The sequence below is a fragment of the Bison bison genome, unplaced genomic scaffold (assembly GCF_000754665.1).
Source record: "Bison bison bison isolate TAMUID 2011002044 unplaced genomic scaffold, Bison_UMD1.0 scf7180017864201, whole genome shotgun sequence".
In the NCBI taxonomy this organism is placed as follows: Eukaryota; Metazoa; Chordata; class Mammalia; order Artiodactyla; family Bovidae; genus Bison; species Bison bison.
Window position 1 is genome coordinate 2,891,926 of NW_011494773.1, and position 25,612 is coordinate 2,917,537.

Genomic DNA, 25,612 nt, shown 5'->3' on the forward strand with positions numbered 1-25,612 from the left:
ATCAGCAGTTGTAGTATATCAGTGTTCAGTTCAGTTCAGTTACTCAGTTGTGTCCGACTCTTTGTCGACTCCATGAATCGCAGCACGCCAGGCCTCCCTGTCCATCACCAACTCCCGGAATTCACTCAGACTCACGTCCATCGAGTCAGTGATGCCATCCAGTCATCTCATCCTCTGTCGTCCCCTTCTCCTCTCGCCCCCAATCCCTCCCAGCATCAGAGTCTTTTCCAGTGAGTCAACTCTTCGCATGAGGTGGCCAAAGTACTGGAGTTTCAGCTTTAGCATCATTCCTTCCAAAGAAATCCCAGGGCTGATCTCCTTCAGAATGGATTGGTTGGCTCTCCTTGCAGTCCAAGGGATTCTCAAGAGTCTTCTCCAACACCACAGTTCAAAAGCATCAATTCTTCGGCACTCAGCCTTCTTCACAGTCCAACTCTCACATGACCACAGGAAAAACCATAGCTTTGACTAGACGAACCTTTGTTGAATCTGTGGTTTACTTGGGCTTTCCCTTCTGTTAATATTAGCCTTTCCCTATTTGCTTAGTTAATTCACACTCATCCTTGAAGAATCAGCCCAGGCATCATCTCTCCAGCAAGCCTCCTGGGTGTTTCTCCCACTCTCTCCATCCATCCCTTACCACACTGGGTTAGTTGCCCTGCTTTCTTTTGGTGTAAAATGTGCATATGGGCTACTATTGTACTCAGTATAGTGAATTATGGTTTTCTTTTCCTATATTTGCTTTCCTCAATCTGTCTCCATACTTCCTCAACATATCATTTGCATCTATAGCACTGAGCAGAGTTCTTGACACACAGAAGGTGCTGAATCAATGTTAAGTTTAACACATTTATGCAGAATTTAGAGCAGTTTGAAAAAAAAAAAAAAAAAAGCTAGCCTTTTCCCCATAGAGTAAGGGGGAATTTGTGGGGCCACGCATTGAAAACTTTTGGAAATTGTTTCTGTAGCCTATTTGTCACTGTTGTGGAGATACTCAGTTCAGTTCAGTTGCTCAGTCGTGTCCAACTCTTTGCGACCCCATGGGCTGCAGCATACCGGGCCTCCCTGTCCATCACCAACTCCCGGAGTTTACTCAAACTCATGTCCATTGAGTCGGTGATGCCATCCAGCCATCTCATCCTCTGTCATCCCCTTCTCCTCCCTTCTTCAATCTTTCCCAGCATCAGAGTCTTTTCCAATGAGTCAGTTCTTCACATGAGATGGCCAAAGTATTGGAGCTTCAGCTTCAACGTCAGTCCTTCCAATGAATATTCAGGACTGATTTCCTTTAGGATGGACTGGTTAGATCTCTTTGCAGTCCAGGGGAGTCTCAAGAGTCTTCTCCAACACCACAGTTCAAAAGCATCATTTCTTCTGTGGTCAGCTTTCTTTATAGTCCAACTCTCACATCCGTACGTGACTACTGGAAAAATCATAGCCTTGACTAGATGGACCTTTGTTGGCAAAGTAATGTCTCTGCTTTTTAATATGCTGTTTAGGTTGGTCATAGGTTTTCCCCCACGGAGTAAGCATCTTTTAATTTCATGGCTGCAGTCACCATCTGCAGTGATTTTGGAGATACTGATGTTAGTCAGATGACTTCTAGAGACTGTTGCCTTTTCTCCACCACAGGGAGACGAGGTAACATGAAGTTGATCTTCTCTCTTTTGAATAACTTGGATTCCTCTTGGAGACTTTTAAGCATATGGTGGTATTTGCTAGCAAAACTGAGATAAACAGGAAGAAATGTTCACTGACAATAATGACTGTAGATAAATCCTGTTAGCTGGAAGAAAATCTTAATCACAGATTGTCACTGGATCTGTGAAGGCCATACTGAATTTTATGCAAATGTAAATTTTCTAAAGTAAGATTTTAGAGGAGGTCATAATCACATTCAGAAAGTGAGGTAAGAATGTAATGTGCATTTGAGTGGCTGCCCAATCCATAAAGAGTACTCTGTAAGGTAGTAGGGAGCAAAGACAGTGCATAAGAGCTAGATAAATGCAGTCGTTCTCATTGAAATAAGCTTAATTTCTAGATCCTGTTTTGAATCATTGTCAAGGCATAAGCCCTTTTATTTTCTTGCTTTCTCTTTAAAATGTAAAGCTCTAGACCAGGTTCTCATATAGAATTCTGAGATGGTCACTATGCCACAGTCATGTTCAGTATTCCTAGATCACACTTTGCTTTATAAAGGGTAGTGTTTTTATTTCTCACTAGGACCCCTGGATTCTCCTCTTTTTAAATATTTGCTTTTCACCAGAAACAGGTGTGCTCCAGCCTGTATTTGTGTAGTATGTTTTGTAGCAGGCAATTATATGTACTTTTAGTGATAATAGTTGTTTTTATTTACATTAACAATAGTTGTACTTTAAAAATTAGTTTCGCCCCTTCCCCCTACATGTATGTACACAAACAAATGCAAAAAAGGGCAGGCTTGATTGTTCCTTTGTTATAAAGACCATCGATTGTAATAAAGCACATTTAATAATTGTGTATAATGAGCAAATTAGAGCAATAATGCAAGAAAATGAGAGCCAGTTCCTTGAAATGTTTGTCTTGTCTTGTAATTGAGAAGAGACAATTTCCCCTCAAGTTGGAGAGACTGCTGAGCTGCCTTGCTTCTGCCAGATGTGAGGGTATCTGAGCCTTTGCTGCCCTCGTGTTAACTGGGTGGAATCCTGGAGGGAGGGTGGGAAGTGGAAGGGAAAGCATCTGTTGAACGTGGGGCTTAGTTTTACTCTGGAGTATATGGCAGGTTGATTTCAACAGACACTCAGCAGCAGGCACTCATTCATTCATAACTGTGTGACTTTTAAATTGAACACAAAATAGTGTAAGGATCAAGAGCTGGAGATCTGGTGTTAGAAAGACCTGGTTTCTGGCCCCAGCTTTGTCACTTGACTAGTCTGTGATCTGAGGAAGTTGGTTTTCTAAGATCTAATTATTCCAGCAGTACAAAGGGGTTACTGAGGGTGCATGTGTCATGGGATTTCTATGCAGTTAATGTCCCGGGGTTTACTGTAGCACCTGCTATATAGTCAGGGTGCGGTAAATATTTTCTATGAGGAAAAGGAGGGGAGGAAGCCACTAAGACATCCAAAGGTTAATATGATGTAGTTGAAAGAGGGTAGACAGTTGAAGCCTTTGTTCATTTTTTTTTCTAGCTGTATCATGTTGAATAAAGCGATTTGAACTTTGAGGGCCTTCATTTTCCAAAACGGTCTCTCTCTAGATGTATAAAAAGGAATGTGAATGCCTATTTATAGGTCAGTTCTGAGGATTAAATAAGTCAGTGTGTATGTAAGTGCCTAGTTGGTAAGTGCTGTTACCTTTTTGCTGGAAGGAGCTAACTAAATGCTAACTGTGGTGATATGCTACTGATGCTGAATGGCACTTGGCTCTGATTTGTGTCATTCCCAGATGACTTTCTGCGGCATGCATCCACACGTCCTGTTCTGCTTAATGTTCCCATCAGACTCGCGATTCCCAATTTTCAGAGCAAAGTTGGATACCTGAGAGTATTTTATGGTATAGTGGATGCTGTCAGTCTCTCCATGTCCCCTTATTCTTACCAGCTCGGTGCCCAGCAGCCCAACTTCTAGCGGCACATGTACTTCTCTGCTTAATGTCCTTCGTGTACCCTCTGTGCATCCTGTGCTGTTGGCAAGAGGAATTAACGGCCCCCTTCCTCAGCATCCCTCAGTCAATAGCTGGCAGCATTTTTCATTCACTCTTAGACTTTCCTCTGTGAGTTTAAGTTCCCTTTGCCCCTCGTGGTAGCTGGATTGATAATATACCCTGCAGTGGCTGCTGGCTTCTCCTTACGTCACATCCCACAGCATCTTACAAGTAAGTGGTTTGCATTTCAACTCTGCTCTCAAACTTTACTTCTGAAGAAACTCAAGCTAAGACACACAGCCAATAAGCCAGCATAAGTGATGCTTATGGAGAATTATTGTACCTAGATCTTGATACCTGGATTATTACTGTAGGAAGCTGGTTAGAACAGAACTAGCTTCATCAGATCCAAGGCTTAACATGTAGTTTGGAATAAAAATGGGGCTTATTAAATCTTTCCTATAATGATCCCTGTCAATGTGCTTAGGTTTGTAGGGGATATGAGAATTTTATTTGACCTTCTTTATCAGAAGGATTAAAGTAAAAGACACTTGCTCCTTGGAAGAAAAGCTATGACAAACCTAGATGGCATACGAAGAAGCAGAGACATCACTTTGCTGACAAAGGTGTAGTCAAAGCTGTGGTTTTTCCAGTAGTCATGTACGGATGTGAGAGGTGGACCACAAGGAAGACTGAGAGCTGAAGTATTGATGCTTTCAAACTGTGGTGTGGAGAAGACTCTTGAGAGTCCCTTGGACTGCAAGGAGATCCAACCAGTCCAACCTAAGGGAAATCAGTCCTGAATATTCATTGGAAGAACTAATGCTAAGCTGAAGCTCCAATACTTTGGCCACCTGATGCAAAGAGCCAGCTCATTGGAAAGGACTCTGATTCTAGGAAAAATTGAGGGCAAGAGGAGAAGGGGGTGACAGAGGATGAGATGGTTGGATGGCATCACTGAATCAATCAATATGAGCAAGGTCTAGGAGATAGTAAAGGACAGGGAAGCCTGGCGTGCTGCAGTCCATAGGGTCTCAAAGAGTTGGATATGACCAAGCAACTGAACACCAACAATCAGAAGGATGTTGCAGTTTTAGGATAGGAGTGAGCTAAAGAGGATCATCACATGGATTCCAGGGCTAAATGTGGGGCTTGAGGTTGTTCTGGGGAGGTCTGGCTTTATATGAGATTTTGAGGGCCCTGCTATCCTCAGGGGCACACAAACTTCAGTGTCCTTCGAATTAGGGATTCTCTAAAACTGGATGCCCTGAGGTAAGGTGATCTGTCTGTGATTTGCTGAGGACCAGATAAACCTGGAAAGGGTGGAGACAACCTGCCTGGATTTCCATTTCCTATAATCTCTCTAAATTTAGCCAGTTGGGATAATGCTTTTGTGACCTGATGTCATGAATGGGTTGCACAGGGTCCACGAGCCGACCTCCTGGTGTTTGTATCAAAAACTTTGTGCTTTTAGTGAATTATTTTTCTGGGGAAGAAGTCATGAGCTTGGTAATAGGGATTCTCAAAATATTAAAATTATATTGCTAAGGATAACCCAAAGGGATGTGTTTGAGCACTGATCACATCAATTGTGCCCTCTGGCGCCCCACCTGGGCTCAGACCTAGAGCCTGTCCCACCTGTGGGACCTGGAAGTCATCAGTTGCCTCGAGGGACACTCATTTTCTCATACACTGTGGTTTGCTCCCAGGCCCTGCAGGTTACTGTGCTGGTGGCAGAGAAGCCCCAGGGCACCAAGTGAGGGAGAGAGGATGTTGTGAAGCAGAGGTGAGATCCCTAAGCACAGCTGTTTGCAGGAGGGGTCACTGGAGTGTCACGGCAGGCAGAGAGGACCGGAGGCAGGGTCAGAGGTGCCTGATACACCCCAAGCACCTCCCCAGACTGAGACCATGCTCATCTTCACATTGTTGGCACATAGGGATCTTAAGGATAAGGAAATGGGGTAGATAATTCAACTTGATCATTGGGAAAAGTGCATTCCCTACAGGCTCTTTTATTTGATTCTCAAATAGTCCTCTGGTTATATAGAGTGTCTAGTGGAATTCCTGGTTTTTCTTCCAGACAAGAGAATTAGGACTCACAGGGGCTATCGATGAGAACTGACTAGGGTCCCATAGTGAAAACGTCATGGAATCTATTCCTTCTTTCCCGAGTTTTCTGAGACGTCATTCGGCTCCCTGGCAACACATCAGCCAATAAGTAGCTTAGGGAACGATATGCTGAAGGGGCGCTATAGTTTCACCATCTGATTGAGAGGATACACGTGTATGACCTGACAAATCTTCCCCACAAGGCACTCGGGTTTGCAGGTGGTTTGAGCAGAGGTGGCAGCGGAGAGATGACCTGGGAAGAGATCACCGAGAGACTGCAGGGGCAGCTGAGTGTAGGTGTTGGGGTCCCAGGTTGGCAGCCAAGCATGCATTTGCTGTTGCACTTTCATAGGCTGCACAGGAGCCCAGTTGATTTTAAAAACTAACTTCCACTGTTTTGTCCCTTAATAATAGTTTTTAGATGATGATTTATTGGCATTGCTGCAGATGTAATTTAACCCTGGTGATACTGATGAATTGGTTCTTCCCTTGTGAAATTTAGAAGGAAGATGGAGTCTGGAAGAACCAGGATGCGCAGAAACAATAGGCTGCACTGCTAATAGATACCCTGAAATCAAAAGAAAACATGCGCAGGGAGGAGGTCTCTGAGAATAAGTCTATGAAATATTCCTGCCTTCATGTTAAGACCCTTTGGCTGCAAGCAAGTGAACTCAGTGCAACGACGGATATTCTAGGAGGCTAGAGACTAGGTGGAAGTGAACTTCAACTGTTTCCTTCCTTTCTTGCACCCTCCTTTCCTCTCTTCCTTTTACTTTCTCTTCCAAATCCTAGTTCTTAATTACCTATGCATAAACATACACAGTTTTACATAAATGTATAAACATGATGACTTAATTAATATTTTTATAAGTGCAGTTTTCCTTTCCATTTTTGTGTGATTTCCCTCTCTTCTCCTTATTGCCTATATTGGTCCCCTAATTTCCCTCCAAGATAGTTTATATTAATAACCTTTTATATACCTGCCATATTTTCCTCTATACTCATGTAATTTATCCATATAGACATCTATACATGTTTTTCAGGTCAGTGCTTTATAAAATGGGGTATTACCTGCTAATTTGGTATCCTGATTTCCTTTCTAGAGAAAATTTTATTGTGAACTATAGAATAAATGTAGAGGAGGTTTTAAGATGTATTTAAAAGGTTTGAAGAATAGTAAAGCAAACACTCATGGTGCACCTGTCCCCTTAGATTAAGAGACAGAAAATTACAGGTGCTTTAGAAAGTGCCTCTGTGCCACTCTGCAATCTCTTCTTTCTCTTTCCCTTGAGAACATTACTCTCTGGAATCCATCCTGTGCTTCTCTTTAAACATTATTTTCTTGCTCAGCTTTGCCTCCTTGAAATCCTTCTGTCAAAAAACAGAGCTCTGATTGGCTCCCTTCAGTGGGTGCATAATGTCCCGTTGTGGGCTCTATTACATATGTGGCATTCTCCTACTGACTGTAGGTTCCTGTCCAGCCTTCCCTCTGGCATGTACCCTGGACAGTGTTGCAGTAGGCCCCAGTACATTTGCACTGGCTCTTGATGAATAGAAGGGGATGTGTTCTTGAAATCTGAATGGATGCTTTCCAAAACGGCAAAAATGTGACAGTCACGGGTTGCTACCTCAAGCAGGGTATGGTGCACCCTTTAAACTCGTCCCTGAGAACAGTGGGAGCCATTGCTGTTTTTAACTATGCCCGTCTGAGGAGTATCAAGCGCCAGCTCATTGTCATTGTAATCGTATTTCTCAGACTCTTAGTGGATCTGCACATGTTTGCTTGTGTTTGTAGGCCATTTAGCTGAGCATGTCTGTGACAGGACTATTCATGACTTCTGCTCATTTCTTCAGTGGAGATGTTTGGCTTTTCTCTTTTCTCTCCAAAGTCTGTTACTTATTCATTTTGTTTAGGGTATATTTTACCATCAAATGAGTTGCTTTTTTATGTAGCTAAATGTCTGCCTTTTAGAATTTTATAGCTTCTGGGTCTCCAGTCTTGGGAGAGAATGTTTCTCCCATCTCTATCTCTAAAGCATGTGATTTGCTTTTAAGATTGTAAAGAATTTTTTTTTTTAATTTGGCTTTACTTTTTACAATTAAATCTTAATTCTACCAGGAAATTTATTTCTGTGCTTAGTGTAAGGTGGAGTTTCACATTAATTTTATTCCTATGAGAGTTTACTATGTGCTACATTGTTACATGAGTACTTTACACGTGTTACCTATTTTAAGCCACGCTTGTCACAATTCAGAGTTTCTTATTTATACCCAGTTTTCCAGATGAGGAAAATGAGGCACAGAGAGGCCTAGTAACTCGTTTAAAGGTTTGGCTGTTGTTGTTGTTGGGTTGCTGAGTCTTGTCCAACTCTTTTGTGACCCCATGGATTGTAGCCTGCCAGGCTCCTCTGTCCATGGAATTTATCAAGTAAGAATATTGGAAAGGGTTGCCATTTCCTTCTCGAGGGGATTTTCCAGACCCAGGGGTTGAACCTGTGTCTCCTGCATCGGCAGGTGGATTCTTTATCACTGAGCCACCTGGAAAGCCCTGAAAGTTACCTTGTAGATAAAGTGGTGAGACTGGGATTTAAATCCAGGGACTGTGGCACTGATGTCCACACTCTTACTATAGTGCTTCTTGCTTGGCTAACCAGTGAACCAGTACCATTTGTTAAATAATTTATTCCCTAACACTGAATTCATGACTTATTTTGTCATTTACTAAATTCTAATATATAGCAAAGTCTTTTTGTAGATTCTCTGTTCTGTTCCCTGATCTATTCATCTATTCCTATAATAATTCCTTATTGATTTGATTATAGTAGTTTTATAATTATTATCTTATATTGCAAGCCTCCCTTCAGTGATTTTTTTCATTAATTTATTGACTGTTTTCAGGCATTCATTCTTCCTGAAGTTATGTTCATTTTAGTCACTTAAAATATCTGATGGGAGTCTTATTAAAATTATATTGCATTAAATATTAATTTGGGGACAACTGGCATGCTTATGTTAACTATTCCCATTTAAAACATGGTATGCTTTCTTTTCTTCTTCACTGGTAAATGTAATTTTTTAGTGGCAAATGCCATCAATAGTCAGCATTTATTTATTTTCTTCTTTTTTTTTTAATTTTATTTTATTTTTAAACTTTACATAATTGTATTAGTTTTGCCAAATATCAAAATGTAATTTTTGTTTTCCTTTTTTGCCGGGTCAATCTTCTGTACGGGTGTATAAGTATATGTGTGTAGTCCATTATTTTAATTATTACTTGCCTGATTTTGTAACTACCAGTTGTCTGGGGTTCATCATTGGTTTCTCATTTTTGTATATTTGTTTTAATCTCACTTAATACCATAACAAACCACTTGTGGAATCTTTGTTCCTAACCAGAGATCAAGCCCTGAGCCTCTGGAGTGGGAGCACTGACTCCAAGACCCTAGACTACCAGAGAACTAACTCTAGGGAGTATCAAATAGTGAGCACTCACACAGAGGAAACCACTTGAATACAAGACCCAGCCACCAGTAACACCCTGTGCAGGATGCCTCATCTAAACAACAAACAGAAGAAAAATACAAACCCAATCATCAGCAGACAGGATTACAGCCTCACTCAGCCTTGCCTATCAGAGGAGAAACAAACAAACAAAAACTCAGCACAAATCTCACCGTATACAAAGCTTACACAAACCACCGTACCAACATTAGGAGGGAAGAAACCAAAAGGAAGAAAGAATTCAACCTTCTTCAAGGAAAGAATTCAACTTTCCCACAATAAGTGGGGGAATAAAAAAGTCAGAGAAATACTGCACAAATGAAGGAGCAAACTAGAAACACAGAAATCCAAATAAATCAAGAAGAAATAGGCAAACTATCTGAAAAGGAATTCAGAATAATGATAGTAAAGATGACCAAAAACCTTGAAAACAAAATGGAAAAATTCAAGAATCAATTAACAAAGACCTAGAAGAATTAAAGAATAAACATACAGAAACAAGCAACACAATTACTGAAATTAAAAATACTCTAGAAGGAATCAATAGCAGAATATCTGAAGCAGAAGAACCAATCAGTGAGCTGAAAGATAAAATGGTGGAAATAAATTATGAAGAGCAGAACAGATTAAAAATAATGAAAAAAACTGAGGATTGTCTCAGAGACCTCTGGGAAAATATCAAATGCACCAACATTTGAATTATAGGGGTCCCAGAAGAAGAAGGGAAAAAGATAGGGTATGAGAAGATTTTTGAAGCGATTATAGTTGAAAATTTCCCCAGCATGGAAAAGGAAATAGTCAAGTTCAAGAGGCACAAAGAGTCCCATACAGGATAAACCCAAGGTGAAACACACCAAGACACATACTAATCAAACTAACAAATACTAAACACAAACAAAGATTATTAAAAATACTGAGGGAGAAGCAACAAGCAACATACAAGGGAAACCCCATACACTTAACAGCTGATCTTTCAGCAGAAACTGAAGGCCAGAAGGGAATGGCAGGATATATTTAAAGTACTGAAAGGGGAAAATCTACAACCAAGATTACTGTTCCCGGCAAGGATCTCATTCAAAATTGATGGAGAAATAAAAAGCTTTTCAAACAAACAAAAGTTAATAGAATTCAGTACCACCAAATCAGATTTACAACAAATGTTAAAGGGACTTACCCTTATATAGTCAAGAAATATAAGAGAAGAAAAAAGATCTGTAAAATCAACCACAAACAATTAGGAAAATGACAATAGGAACATATATATCAATAATTACTTTAAATACAAATGGATTAAATGCTCCAACCAAAAGACACAGACTGGATGAATGGATACAAAAACAAGACCCATATATATGCTGTCTACAAGAAACCCACTTCAGACCTAAAGACACATATAGACTGAAAGTGAGAGGATGTAAAAATATATTCCATGCAAATGGGAAGCAAAGAAAAGCTGGAGTAGCAATCCTCATATAAGACAATTTTGACCTTAAAATAAAAAAGATTACAAGGTATAAGGAAGGACACTACATAATGATTATGGGAGCAATCCAAGAGGAAGACATAACAGTTGTAAATATCTATGCACCCAACATGGGAGCACCTCAACACATGAGACCAGCACTAACAGACAGAAAAGGAGAAACTGACAGAAACACAATAACAGTAGGAGACTTTAACACCCCACTCACACCAATGGGCCGATCATCAAAACAGAAAATTGCTAAGGAAACACGAGTCTTAAATGATACATTAGATGAGATGGATCTCATTGATATCTTCAGGATGTTCCATCCAAATGCAGAAGAATACACCTTCTTCCCAAGTGCACATGGAACATTCTCCAGGATAGACCACATCTTGGGTCACAAATCAAACCTCAGGAAATTTAAGAAAATTGAAATCATATCAAGCATCATTTTTAATATAAGTTTATTTATTTTAATTGGTAGCTAATTACTTTACAATATTGTAGCATCTTCTCTGACCGCAACGCTATGAGACTAGATATCAATTACAAGAAAAAAACTGTAAGAAACACAGACACATGGAGATTAAATGACACGTTTCTAAATAACCAACAGGTTACTGAAGAAATCAAAGGGGAAATCAAAAAACTTACTAGAAATAAATGACAATGAAAACACAACAACTCAAAACCTATGGGATGCAGGAAAAGCAGTTCTAAGAGGGAAGTTTATAGCAATACCCTCTTACCTCAAGAAACAAGAAAAAAAATTGAATAGACAACCTAACTTTACACCTAAAAAAACTAGACAAAGGAGAACAAAAAAATCTGAAAATTAGTTGAAAGAAGTAGAGGATAAAAATCCGAGCAGAAGTAAATGAAAAAGAAATGAAAGAAACAATAGTAAAGATTAATAAAACTAAAAGCTGGTTCTTTGAGACAATAAGCAAAATTGACAGGCCTTTAGTCAGACTCATCAAGAAAAAAGAAGAATCAAATCAACAAAATTAGAAATGAAATAGGAGAGGTTACAACAGAAAGTGCAGAAATACAAAGGATTATAAGAGACTGTTATGAACAACTATATGGCAATAAAATGGGTAACCTGGAAGAAATGGACAGATTCTTAGAAAAGTTCAATCTTCCAAAACTGAACCAGAAAAAAAGAAATTATGAACAACCCAATTACATGCACTGAAATTGAAGCTGTGATCAAAAATCTCCCTGAAGACAAAAGCCCAGGACCAGATGGCTTCACAGGAGAATTCTATCAAACATTTGGAGAAGAGCTAATGCCTATCCTAACACTCTTTCAAAGGTGTATCTGTCAAAGGATAGGCAGACAAAAGAACACTTCCAAACTCATTCTGTGAGGCCGCCATCACCGTGATACCAAAACCAGACAAAGACAACACAAAAAAACAAAACTACAGGCCAATATCACTGACAAACATAGATGCAAAAATTCTCAACAAAATTTTAATAAACAGAATTAAGCAACACATCAAAAAGTTTATACACCACGATCAAGTTGGGTTTATTCCAGGGATGCAAGGATTATTCAATATATGCAAATCAATGTGATACACCATATTAAGAAATTGAAAGATAAAAACCATATGATCTCAATAGATGCAGGAAACGCATTTTTCAAAACCCAGCACCCATTTATGATTAAAATTCATCAAAAAATGGGCATAGAAGGAACCTACCTCAACATAGTAAAGGCCATATATGTTAAGCCTACAGCAAACATTATTCTCAATGGTGAAAAACAGAAAGCATTCCCCCTAAGATCAGGAACAAGACAAAAGTGTCCACTTTCACCACTGTTATTCAGCATAGTTCTAGAATTCCTAGCTACAGCAGTCAGAGAAAGAAAAGAAATAAAAGGAGTCCAGATCAGAAAAGAAGTAAAGCTCTCATTGTTTGCAGATGACATGATATTGTACATAGAAAACCCTAAAAATAGTATCAGAAAATTACTAGAGCTAATCAGTGAATTTAGTAAAGTTGCAGGATACAAAATCAATACACAGAAATCACTTGCATTTCTATATACTAACAATGAAAAATCAGAAAGAGAAATTAAGGAGTCAATCCCTTTCACCATTACAACAAAAAAAATTAAATATCTAGGAATAAACTTACCTAAGGAGACAAAAGAACTGTGCACAGAAAATTTTAAGGCTCTAATGAAAGAAATTGAAGATGACATAAACAGATGGAGAGATATTCCATGTTCCTGGGTAGGAAGAATCAATATTGTGAAAATAACTATACTACCAAATGCAATCTACAGATTCAGTGCGATCCCTATCAAATTACCTATGACATTTTTCACAGAACTAGAACAAAAATTTCACAATTCATATGGAAACACAAAAGATCCTAAGTAGCTAAAGCAGTCTTAAGAAAGAAGAATGGACCTGGAGGAATCAACCTTCCTGACTTCAGATTATACTACAAGGCTATAGTCATCAAGACAGTATGGTACTGGCACAAAAACAGAAATATAGACCAATGGAGCAAGATAGAAAGCCCATAAATAAACCCATGCACATTTGGGTACTTTATTTCTGACAAAGGAGGCAAGAATATACAATGGGGCAAAGACAGCCTCTTCAGTAAATGGCGCTGGGAAAACTGGACAGCTACATGTAAAAGAATGAAATTAGAACGTTTCCTAACACCATACACAGATCTAAATGTAAGACCAGAAACTGTGAAAGTCTTAGAGGAAAACATAGGTGGAACACTTGATGACATAAATCAAAGCAATATCCTCTATGACTCAACTCCTAGAGTAATGGAAATAAAAACATAATAAACAAGTGGGAGCTGATTAAATTTACAAGCTTTTGCACAGCAAAGTAAACTATAAGGAAGGTGAAAAGACAACCCTCAGAATGGGAGAAAATAATAGCAAATGAAACAACTGACAAAGGATTAATTTCCAAAATATACAAGCAGCTTATCCAACTCAATACCAGAAAAACAAACAACCTAATCAAAAAGTGGGAAAAAGGCCTAAACAGACATTTCTCCAAAGAAGACATACAGGTGGCTAACAAACCCATGAAAAAATGCTCAACATCACTCATTATTAGAGAAATGGAAATCAAAACTATAATGAGATATCACCTTACACCAGTTAGAATGGCCATCATCAAAAAGTCTACAAACAATAAATACTGGAGAGGGTGTAGAGAAAAAGGAATGCTCTCGCACTGTTGTTGGGAATGTAAATTGATACAGCTGCTATGGAAGATGGTGTGGAGATTCCTTAAAAAACTAGGAATAAAACCACCGTATGACCCAGCAATCCCACTCCTAGGCATATACCCTGAGGAACCCAAAATTGAAACAGACACATGTATACCATTGTTCATCGCAGCACTATATACAATAGATAGAGCATGGAAGCAACCTAGATGCCCATCGACAGATGAGTGGATAAAGTTGTAGTACATATACACAATGGAATATTACTCATCCATAAAATGGAACATATATGAGTCAGTTCTAATGAGGTGGATGAACCTAGAACCTATTATACAGAGTGAAGTAAGTCAGAAAGAGAGAAATAAATATCATATTCTAACCATATATACAGAATCTAGAAAAATGGCATTGAAGAATTTGGTTTAAGGGCAACAGTGGAGAAATAGACATAGAGAATAGACTTATGGACTTATGGGGAGAGAGGAGGAGAGGGTGAGATGTATGGAAAGAGTAACATGGAAACTTACATTATCATGTATGAAATGGATAGCCAACAGGAATTTGCTGTATGGCTCAGGAAACTCAAACAGGGGCTCTGTATCAACCTAGAGGGGTGGGATGGGGAGGGAGATGGGAGGGAGGTTCAAAAGGCTGGGGATATATGTATACCTATGGCTGATTCATGTTGAAGTTTGACAGAAAACAACAAGATTCTGTAAAGCAATTATCCTTCAATTAAAAAAAATGATATGTTTTCTCTTCATTTAGATATTAGTTTACATTTTCCAATAAGATTTTGTATTTTTCTTCGTTTTGCTCTCTGCATTTTAAGTTAAATTTATTGATAAATATTTTGAAGGTTTTATTGATATTGCAAATAAAATACTTTTCTCATTTCTATTTTTTGTGACTATTACTGAGGTAGACAAAAGGTATTGATTTTGTATCTTTATTTTATATACGGTCAATATGAAGCGAACTATCAAGATAATCTTTTCCATTAACTAGTTAAAAGAGAAAAATGATCATATCAATACAGGCTGAAATGGCATTTAATATATTTCAGCAGCCATTCTTAGTAAAATCTAGGTAAAAGGTATATAAGACATGATTGCTTAGCTACATGGAGATTATTGACTAAAACAACAGCAAATCTGAAAAATATGGAAATCATTTCAATTAAAATTAAGAAGAATTCATGGATGCCCATGTTAACAATAATAACCATTATATTTGCTGGAATCTCCAAGGTAATAAAACAGGAAAATAAAATAACTGATATAAAAATCAGAAGAGTTAAGATTATCTCTTTTTGCTGATACTGTGATTATATACTAAGAAACTTAAGTACTATAGTTAACTTGTAAGCTGGATGGTTATAAACTAAGTAATATCAATAGCTTTTTCTATTCTATCAATAATTCACAATTTGTAGTTCTCCAGATTGAAATTCTAGAGAGGGAGTATCTGATCGCCGTAGCTTGGATCATTTCCTGTTCCTCAGTTAGGGAAGTAAAAGACACTGAGGACAAGCTCCACTAGACTCTCCCCAGTGGAACAAGGGTGGTTCCTTAAGGTGAAAGATTTGAAGGTCAGGGTTTTTTCTTTTTTTTTGTAAGCTGAGTGCATTTTGTTTTTTTCATTCAGAGAAGCCAGGTCCAAGCTATCAAGTTTCATCCTCTGTCTTCTTCACCTAGTCAGTAGGTCTTTGTTCTCCAAACAAAACTGTGTCGAGTTCTCACCTTTATGCCTTTGCTGTTGGTGTTCCCTTTCTCCAGACTGCCCTTCTTCTTCTCTCTCTGTTCACTTTCTCACTCTTATTTTTTAAGATCAGGTGGCTTCTCCCCTGGGAAACCTGTCCTGAGCCCACACTCCAAGTCTACATTAGATGTCTCCCCCGAAAACTGCCACCAGCTTCCCACATCGATTCATATGATTATCTGTTCATGGGTCTGTTGCCTCCACTGACCATCAGTGCCTTACCAGTGTGCCCTAGAACAGTGGGTGACCCCTGTGAGTCTTCAGTGGGGTCCACTGTAACCCCAGGGAGTATTTTCTAAATTAACAAAATAACGTATGAATGCAGTGCTTTGATAGCAGTGATGCTGGTCACATCTTTTTATAATTTGCTGTCTAATTTTAGCTTTTCTGATTCCACTAGCCTTCTAGCCCTCGTCTGTAAATGGGGTTACTATGTGGATGCTTGGTCAACTTTTAGACTATAATACATTTCTTCCTTGCGTCCTGGGTCCCATTCCCTTATCTCATCTGTTATTTTGATCTTATTTGAACATCAAGCTGCTCCCATTGCCTCGACCATATCACCCTCATTTCTCCCTGTTGGACAAATGCAATAGGAACTTCTAAGAATCCTTTAAGTTACTAAAGAGGACTCCTAAAGGTGATGACCGAATTGTTCCTGCAAGCTTCTTCCTCCGTGACCTTCTGTTTCTCTTGGTTTCTCCCTGACAGTTAGCCTTTTGTGCATCTGTCATGCAGCTGAGGTGTGATGCCCCAAAGGAGGCTACCTACTAAAGTCACACACACACAATTATTAGGGATGTTCAGAGAGGTCTTCTACTCTTTAGATGGCAATTGTATTTTAAAAGAAAACCAGAGGAATCATTTGTGTGTGTGTGTGTGTGTGCTTTTTAAGTATGCCAGACCAGGTAACCAGCAGTTGGAAGATATTTTGGGGTGAGCAGGCATTTACTAGTAAGCTTCAGATTGCTCTATGGAAGGGACGGCAAGCTCTGTCTGAGACACCTAAGAGAGCTTAGCATGACTTGGGAATGAGACTGGGGTAGCATAGGACATCAGGATTTGGAGATGTGGGGTTCAAGTCTAACTTCCATTCATGTACCAACCATGTGACCTTACGCAGTTCACATGACCTCTCTGGGCTTCAGTGTCCTCCTTTGTATAATGAGGAGGGCATTATGTATCTTATCTACACTGTCCCTTTGTTATAAGAAGCAAATGAGATGAAAGGTATAAAACCTCTTGGAGTCAGTGGTGGGGCGTGAGAGTTGCAGGGTCTGAATGGATGGGCTCACACTCTGGTCTTGACACTAATCAAGGTGTCAATGACCTTGTGTAAACTGTCAACTTCTGTGTGCCTCCATTTCTCTATCTGTGTAGTACAGACCGGATAGAACCTACCTCCTAAGATGGTTAAAGAGAGATGAGAATTTATGAGAGCACAAACATGTATATCACATCGCACTCAGTTAATGAGGCTCTTATCCACGTTACAGACCAACAGAGACAAATGGAGGACCCAGTGACACCAGAGAAGGGCTAGTCTAAGCCTCTCTTGGTTTTAGCTGAAGGATCAAAATTGGTTTTATTCCTGTTTATGAATGAATGAACCTATGAAATTAAAACTCCCTCCCAGTTTATTTTCTCCCCCTTATACCTGTATATGCTTTCTTGCTTTTGCCCCCTTTCCAATCCAAATGCAGAACTTGGCTTCTTCTTGGTTTCCGCAAGAAATTTCACACTCTCCCTCCCTCTTCCATATTCCCTTTACAAGCCTCCTCCCCCTCTCCCTGCCCCCTACCTTCTTCCCCTCTTTCGTAGTCTGCCATCTTTCCTCTCCCCTTCAGTCTCTCCCAATTCTGTCTTCCCTCCTCTATCTCCTTCCATCCCTCCCCGGAGCTGCTTTCGCTTCTTTCTTTTCTGTAAGCAGGCTCATCGAAGCATCTTTTTGTTTTAACAAAGGCAAGTCTGTCCCTAAGTGGGGAAAAAAATCAGACCAGCTGCTAAGAGAGTGACATTTTCTTCTCATTATAGAATTCTAGGGCTGGAAATGCCCTTGGAGCTCAAGCGTCTCAGAGGTTCCCAGACCCAGCTAGTTGGTGATGATACCCTGGGCACCATTTAAAAGGCCAGGCTCTGCACCTAGGGATACTGGATTAGAAGGTCAGCGTTGGGCCTTGGAGTAATATTCATGGGGGCTGCCCCAGACTATATATATTTTTTAATTCAGGCAAACTTGGATATCAGTCCTAATTTCACCACTTACTCATCAGCTCATCTTGGCTGAGCTATTAGAACTTGCTGATCCTCTGTTAGATGTGTTACATGTGGGAAATTATACCTTCCCTAAAGAGCAAGCAGCGATTGGCAGATTGGTGAGCACACAGTAGGTGTTAACGATTGTTTCTTTTCTTCCTTCCTCTGGGAAACAGTACAGAATCCTGACTTCCTCTCTAAACACGCAGAGTGATGATTGAGGGAAGGGGAGCCTAACCATTCCTGGGCCTTGGAGCACGTGTCGAAAGGCAGAAGTGCTAGCCAGCGTCCTTGTTTCTACTCAACCCCACCTGCCGGCCTCCAGACTTGATCAGGAAGTCCCGGACACTAGCAGGGAAGAATAACCATATACAACATTTACTGTGAATTCACTTTCTCAGGACCATCGGAATTAATTTCCACAGCCACCCTATGAAGTAAACACTATTATTATTCTTAACCACAAAGACTGTAAAATGTCTGTAGGCAGAGGCTTTTTGTGGGGAAGGGGAGCGGTGGCGGCTACTATTTATGTCTGAATTATTTATCCCATCCTTTGTCTATGGTTGCAGATCCCAGGTAAGTATTGAGGGGTCTTGGATTCATTTCAACCACAATATATTGAGCAGCTGATATGGAAGAGCTAGTAGCCAGTGTGGAGCCCCAGTTATACGGAGTGTGAAGCTCTGATGGTCTCGGGTTCTTTCTCACCTACTTCTCCAAACACCAGAGCCCTGGCTGGTGAGCCCCTCTGCAGTCCCCACAGGTTTCCAGGCCCGCTCTTCTCAGGGGTCCCCAGATTGTATTTGCTCCCAAACCTTAGCTCCAGAAGCTTTGCTTCTCCTACTAGGGGGCTCAGTCCTAGGTACCTCTCCCCTCTCAGGCTTCTATCAGCAAGAATCCAAGAGGTTATTCATCCATGGGAGGCTTGACAATGGTGCTTCTTTTTTCAAGGAGGAAGAACATTTGTGAGTTCACGGTAAGAAGTTCCATTTTTGGTACATCCAGGGAGTTGAGCGGCTCTGTCACAAATCCAGTCTCTCTACCCTTTCCCACCTCCCCCTGCCCTGGATAATTTATCTAAATTTCACTCCTTTTCTTTCTTCATCACCCATTTAATTTTATCCTTAAACTCATGGTCCAAATAAGACCCCCAAATTAGCTGGGCCCACAGCGACCAGCTTATCAACTGTTTCTAGCAGGTGATAAGGTCAGGAAAGGGTGGGTAAATGCAACTTCCTTGGGATTTATCAGGTTTCAAAAGAGAAGGGAAAAGACATGCGTTACATTTTTTTAAAAAAAGAACAAGAAAGACAGAGGAGACTGTGTGGACCTAGATGAAGGGTGCTCTTGGATGGGAACAGCTTGCCCAAAAGTCAGGGGGGTAGCAGAGAGTAAAAATAACAGGGAGTGACCAAGCCTTCATTTTCTTTGCAACCCTCAGACTGTAGGGAGATGTTGAAACTGCTAATTTTGTTGGCATGTTGACGCATCCTCCTAATTAATGAAAGGCCTGTTAGGAGGGCGACCAAGCTGCTCACAAGGAAAGAAGGGTGGACATGTTGAGCTGACTCAGCTTGGCAGTCACGACCCACCGAGGTGCTGCTGGATGTGTGGTGACCGTGGGCGAGCAGGGGCAGGCGCCGTCTGCTGGCTTCTGTTCCTCTTGACTCCACTGGCTGGCTGCTGCTTCCCTGGCCCACCCGCAGAAAGGCAGGGCCCGAAACAGGCTGGGGCTCTGGGAGGACAGAGGCTCTGCGATCTGGCCTTCCAAGGAAACGAAAAAAAGGAAAGTTCTCCTGACTTCTACACACTCTGTCAAACAGAAGCTCCCACACTTTTGAATCCTTCAAGGTGGCCACCCTTGGGAGCAGCAGCAGCTCTGGCTGCTAGTGTGTGATTCCAGGTCCCCAGCATCATCTTTGACTGTGAACCTTTTTCACCTTCAGGATGCTCTGAGCACCTGGAACTTGAACAGAGCCTTTGTGGGCCAGTTTTCTGACATCAGCCGAAGGAGTAGTCTGGGGGATTATCTTCCAGTATTTTTCAGACTTGGAACAACCTAGCTTCTTTACTGGGGGGATGCTAGTCTACTTAAAGTCTCTGGATCTCACCTTCCAGTCATCAACTGAAGCCACACGTGTTTCTTTAAAATTCTTTAGGCAGCCTTTTATTAATATATATACAGCATAGAGCAGTCAAGAGCACAGGCTCTGGAGCTGATGGGGGCTTATCCCTTCACTCTGCCACTCCCCAGTCTGAGTGGTCTTGGGCAATCACCTATCATGTCTGTGTCTCTTTTTCCTCATATGTAAAATGAGGGCCCTAATGGCATCCATCACAAAGGACTCTTGTGAGGGTTAACAAGAAGATAAAGTGGCCAGTGCTGTGCCTGGTACATACCGAGCACAAAATAAATAGCACTGGAAAGATTAACTTAAAAAAAAACTTTATATTGTAGCAATATCCCTATGCACTGGGCGAGGCAGAGTTTTTAAGATCATTCTTTTATAAGCTGGAAAATTGGGATTGGTGATGTTCCCAAGGTTTACAAATAAGAAGGGACAGTTGGCCCGAGAGCCCAGGACTTCCGGTTCCAGTTTATTTATTTATGTTTTTGCTTTGCCATGCACACATGCTCATACTGTCCCTTAGCGTCCTTCATCCTCTGTCACTAGCGCAGCAGGGTGCAGTGGAGGTGGGAAGCGGCACAGAGCTGCCCTGTTCCAAGGATGTGTGGCTCGGAGGAAAGAACCCTTGACTTGGATAGTCACCATCCTTTGTGATCTTGGGAAGATCACTTTATCTGGCTGAACTTTATCTCCTGTTACGTGTACATCTTAGGTACATATTATGTAGCTAAACTAGAAACTCAAAATGAAGTATCACTAAGGGCCAATGATGGAATGTTGTTGATCCTGGAGAAAGAAGAATATTCTTTTCAGTGTCATGCAAGGAAAACAGACCTGTGTCTTATAAGAAAGCAGAAGAAGTTATGTCTTTAACTATTCTTTTGTTGTTTCAGATTTGGAGGTTGTCTTTAACGAAATGAATAATGCAATTGGCTGTTATGGGAAGATGTGAAATTTTGATGTTGTTGACATGAGAGACTGGGAACCTGGATGTGAACTCAAGAGCTCTTTCCAAGGGGAGAGTTCCTATGTGTGTGTCCACATGGACCTGCCCTGCACTCATTGGCTAAAAACTCCCTTCCAGCCCAGACTCTTACTGATTAGGTGGGTAGAGGCCATTTCCCAAGGAGAATGCAGAGGAAGTGATGGTTTTCCCACACCTGCCTAGGCTTTCTGCCATCACTAATCCATACATCTATTCTGTGATACATGCCAAGAGGCTGGTTAAACTGGAAATTATTCTTTAATTTGCTAACAAATGATAGCATGATGGCCTTTCCATTTTTCATCTTGAAACTCCAAAATTCTTGAAAACTCAACGAAATCTTACAAGGTTTCATATAAGGCACTCTGTTTGGGCTCTAAAGGAAATGGGAACATGGGTGTGAGCTTCCCTGGTGTTTCTTAAACTAGCAGGTATCAGTCTTGGTGCTGGAACATGTTGGTGTGTCATAATCAATCATGTGTCAAATGTTAGTAAATACTAGTTCATGTTCTTAAATTTTTCCAAAGATTAACGAGAAATTTAAATTAGATCAGATTCGGGGTTACTGCTGAAACAGCATCACTTCCGCCCACCCGCATTCTGATTGTGCTCTCTGGAGAGTCTTTGCCATGGGAGTGCGCCTGGCATATTAATATCATTCATCATCTCGGTTGCACTAGGAACAGAAAGGGATAAATCAACTTTAACCTCCTCTGTGCTAACAAATGCCTGATCTTCATTTTCAAAGACCCTAAGGAGTAGAATTATGGTGATTGAGCTTCTCGTCAGTAGATGATAGCAAGAAAAGGCATCAGGGCGATCTCCCATTTTAATTTTCCTCTTGCACCCCCACCCCTGTGTGCCTGGATAAGAAAGGGGCGGTATAATTTAGCGGAAAGAGCACAGGACTTGTTTTGAGCCAAAGTGACGGACATGTTCTAGGCTGTGGGGCCTTGAAGGAGTCCTCTAACCCCTCTGAGCTTTAGCATTCTCATTGGTAGAATAGGGATAATGGTAGTGCCTGCCTTGTTTCCAGGAAGAGACCTGAAAAGCAGCAAAGTCCTGGCACCACGTGGCCTTCAGTTATGCTGGTTATAGGATCACCATGGTTGCTATGATTGTTCCATCTCTCTCCAGTGTCTGGTAAAAGGGGCATATTTTATATGTGTGAGGATACAGGCTCAGCGTCTCTCTGTTCACGGGAGACCCCTTTGCCTCCCTCTTGGCTGGTACTTAAAGCATCAAAGAGTATCTGTGCTCCAGGTACTTGTTAGGTAATTCAGTCAGAATGGACTGCAATTCAGCACCTTTCCCAGGCTTGCCTACCGCATCTGACATTTATTTGTTCATTTACTTAGCATGTGCCCATATAGCTCATGTAGAGCTTGCCATGTGCCCTGCCCTGTTCTAAGTGGCTTAAGAAGACTCGTTTAACTCTCACAGCTAGGCTATGATTTAGGCACCTGTCACCCCCGTTTTACAGATGGAAAAACTGAGGCACAGAGAGGCCAAGTAAGTTCCCCAAGATCACAGAGCTAGTAAGTGGCAGAGCAGGATTTGAACCAGGTGGTTTGGCTCCGGAGCCTGGGAACTTGACTCTTATACTATATGGGAAGGATGGTCTTAATGGTCATGTTCAACAACTGTTCTTCCAGAGTCATCACATTCTTTCCCTGGATTTAGTTAGACTCTCAGAAAGCAAGAGACCCAAGCATAGGGTTTTAGCATCTCTCCTTCCCCCTTCCTGAACAGTTTATGGCTCAGCCTTCAATGCACGAAGTCACCTGCTCAGGTGGAACTTTCTGTGTCTTTGGCATACCTGTTGCAGGTGTTACATTGCATGTTATCCAATAGTCCTCATGTGAAAACCCAAGTGATAGAATATATAGGCAGAGTCTTTCTGCAAAGGCTTTTGTCAGTTTCACTTGATATTAAATGAAGACTACGAAGCCCATACCGTTCCCTTTCTACCTTGGCTTCCATGGCTCTTGGGCCCAATTCTGTGCCAAGGTACAGTCACCAGCTCAGTGCAGGTACTTGCTGATATTTACTTTTCCGGCTGCTTTTAGAGGACATCTGCTCTGTTTTTATCCCTGTCATTCTGTTTTTCTTATTGATTAATCATATATAATTCCTCCAAATCTCTTGGATGTAGGGAGGGTATAAACCATAAGCCAATAAGAAGCTTATGATGATTTTCTTACCATGTAAAATGTTTCAAGGTGTGTGCACTAAAGTAGAAGGGAGATAGAAAAAAATAATGATAAATTACATTACCTATTATGAATAGCTACCGTTTACTTATTGCTTGCTTTGCAGCAGGCACTGTGATAAGTGCTTTACATACATTATCTCCTCTTAATCCTTGCAGACACGGTTAATAAGCGATAGGGCTTTAATTCAAAAGCAGGTCTCTCTGCCATCACTGCCTGATCTCTTAAACCACTACACCACACCATGTACAAATTTAGTTCAGACACAAATCTCATAGTTTGCCCAAGTCAAGCAAAATATTTTTTCTCCTTTTGACCTCTGGTAAAGAAAGTGAGTATATAATACACAGTCACCAGCACTGCGAGGCTTCCCTGGTTTTATTTTTCTCCTTCATCTTTAATCAGACTTTCTATTCTCTGTTAGATACAGCAGAGAATTAAAGCATGTGCGCGTGTGTGTGTGTAGTTTTTAAATATGTGTGAAGTGAAGTGAGAGTCACTCAGTTGTGTCCCACTCTGTGACCGCATAGACTATACAGTCCATGAAATTCTCTTTGCCAGAATACTGGAGTGGGTAGCCTTTCCCTTCTCCAGGGGATCTTCCCCACCCTGGGATCGAACCTATATACTTAAATAAGCTTCTGTCTCTGTAAGATATGTCATGTGATTTTGTTGTTATATGTTTTAAATTTATGTTAATAGCAATTGGTTCTACCTCTTGATGCGCTCATCAACTGAACTTGACGTGCTTGTTATTTGATGTATTTTGTTTTCATTCAAAACTATATATTTAAGATCTTCTCACGTTGCCATGTTTTACATTTAGTTTCTCCTTTCCCGGTAGCAGCACAGCGTCCCCCTATATGTATCCACTGTCTTCTCTGTTCCTTACATGGTGCCCAGTGAGAGACTGAGTGCTGAATCACTTCAGTCGTGACCGACTCTCTGCAGTGGACTGTAGCCTGCTAGGCTCCTCTGTCCGTGGGATTCTCCAGGCAAGAATACCGGGGTGGGTTGCCTTGCCCTCCTTCAGGGGATCTTCCCTACCCAGGGATCCAATCCCCACCTCTTATGTCTCCTGAATTGACAGGCAGATTCTTTACCACTAGCGCCACCTGGGGAGCCCAGTGAGAGCTTCTTGAGGTTTTATTCCCAGGAGTGGTGTTGCTGGGTTAGAGGACCTACACATGAGGCTTCCATATTGCTTTCCAGAAAGGCTATACCAATTTTAACGCCCACCAGCTCTGCCTAAAGAAAAGTTCCACACTGCCACAACCTTGACAATAGTTGGCATTATCCATCTTTTTCTTTTCTTCTTTAGTTCAGTCGCTCAGTTGTGTCTGACTTTTTGTGACCCTATGGACTGCAGAACACCAGGCTTTCCTGTCCATCACCAACTCCCGGAACTTACTCAAACTCATGTCCATTGAGTCGGTGATGCCATCCAACCATCTCATCCTCTGTCGTCCCCTTCTCTTCCTGCCTTCAATCTTTTCCAGCATCAGGGTCTTTTCTAAGGAGTCAGTTCTTTGCATCAGGTGGCCAAAGTTTTGGAGTTTCAGCTTCAGCATCAGTCCTTCCAATGAATATTCAGGACTGATTTCCTTTAGGATGGTCTGATTGGATCTCCATGCAGTTCAAGGGCTTCCCTGATAGCTCAGTTGGTAAAGAATCTGCCTGCAATGTAGGAGACTGCATTCGATTCCTGGGTTGGGAAGATCCCCAGGAGAAGGGAAAAAGCTACCCACTCCAGTATTCTGACCTGGAGAACTCCCTGGACTAAATAGTCCATGGGGTCTCCAAGAGTTGGACAGGGCTGAGCAACATTCACTTTTCTTCTTCATTAATCCTTTATTACAGGTCAGGCTCTTATAGACATATACATGTGGACTTAAGGTGAAAAATTCAATTGTATCAAGAATAAAAAACACAGCACAGAAAGTGATGGATGCTTTTCTGTGTTGGCGGCAGGGGCAGCGGGTACTGAGGAAAAGGCTAGTCTAGAATAGTCGGCTCCAGGCAGCTGGGGGCCCGGGTTCCAGCCACTGGGGTGGGTCTCAGAGCCAGTGGAGGGGGGCACAGCACGAGCCCCTGGGGTTTCAGGCCAGAGGGCACCCCAAGCCTCAGGGCACTGCTTCGGCCAGGGTAGGGGCAGCCACACCTGGCCCTCTGGGAGCAGCAGCCATAACCTCGCCGGTCTCTCGGGCTTAAGGGGCATCCAAGGGCACCCTCAGAAGGTCTCGGTGTAGTCAGCCTTTTCAGGAGGATCTCGCTCAGAATGACCCCCACGGGGGAGTCTGTGGACGGAGAGGCGCGATGCTTCCAGGGGGTCCTGACA

The 25,612-nt window shown here is 41.3% G+C and overlaps 1 protein-coding gene across 3 annotated transcripts in view; it reads left to right on the forward strand.

Annotated features, from left to right (window-relative positions):
• Positions 1–25,612, forward strand: part of NRXN3 (neurexin 3) — a 1,738,382-nt gene that overhangs the window by 312,607 nt on the left and 1,400,163 nt on the right. Inside the window, exon 7 of one of the 3 annotated variants that reach the window (XM_010844398.1) lies at positions 14,853–14,859. The exons of the other annotated variants lie outside the window; for them this stretch is intronic. Coding sequence (XP_010842700.1) covers positions 14,853–14,859 — 7 coding nt within the window. The remainder of the gene's footprint in view (positions 1–14,852; positions 14,860–25,612) is intronic. 3 annotated transcript variants of the gene reach the window in all.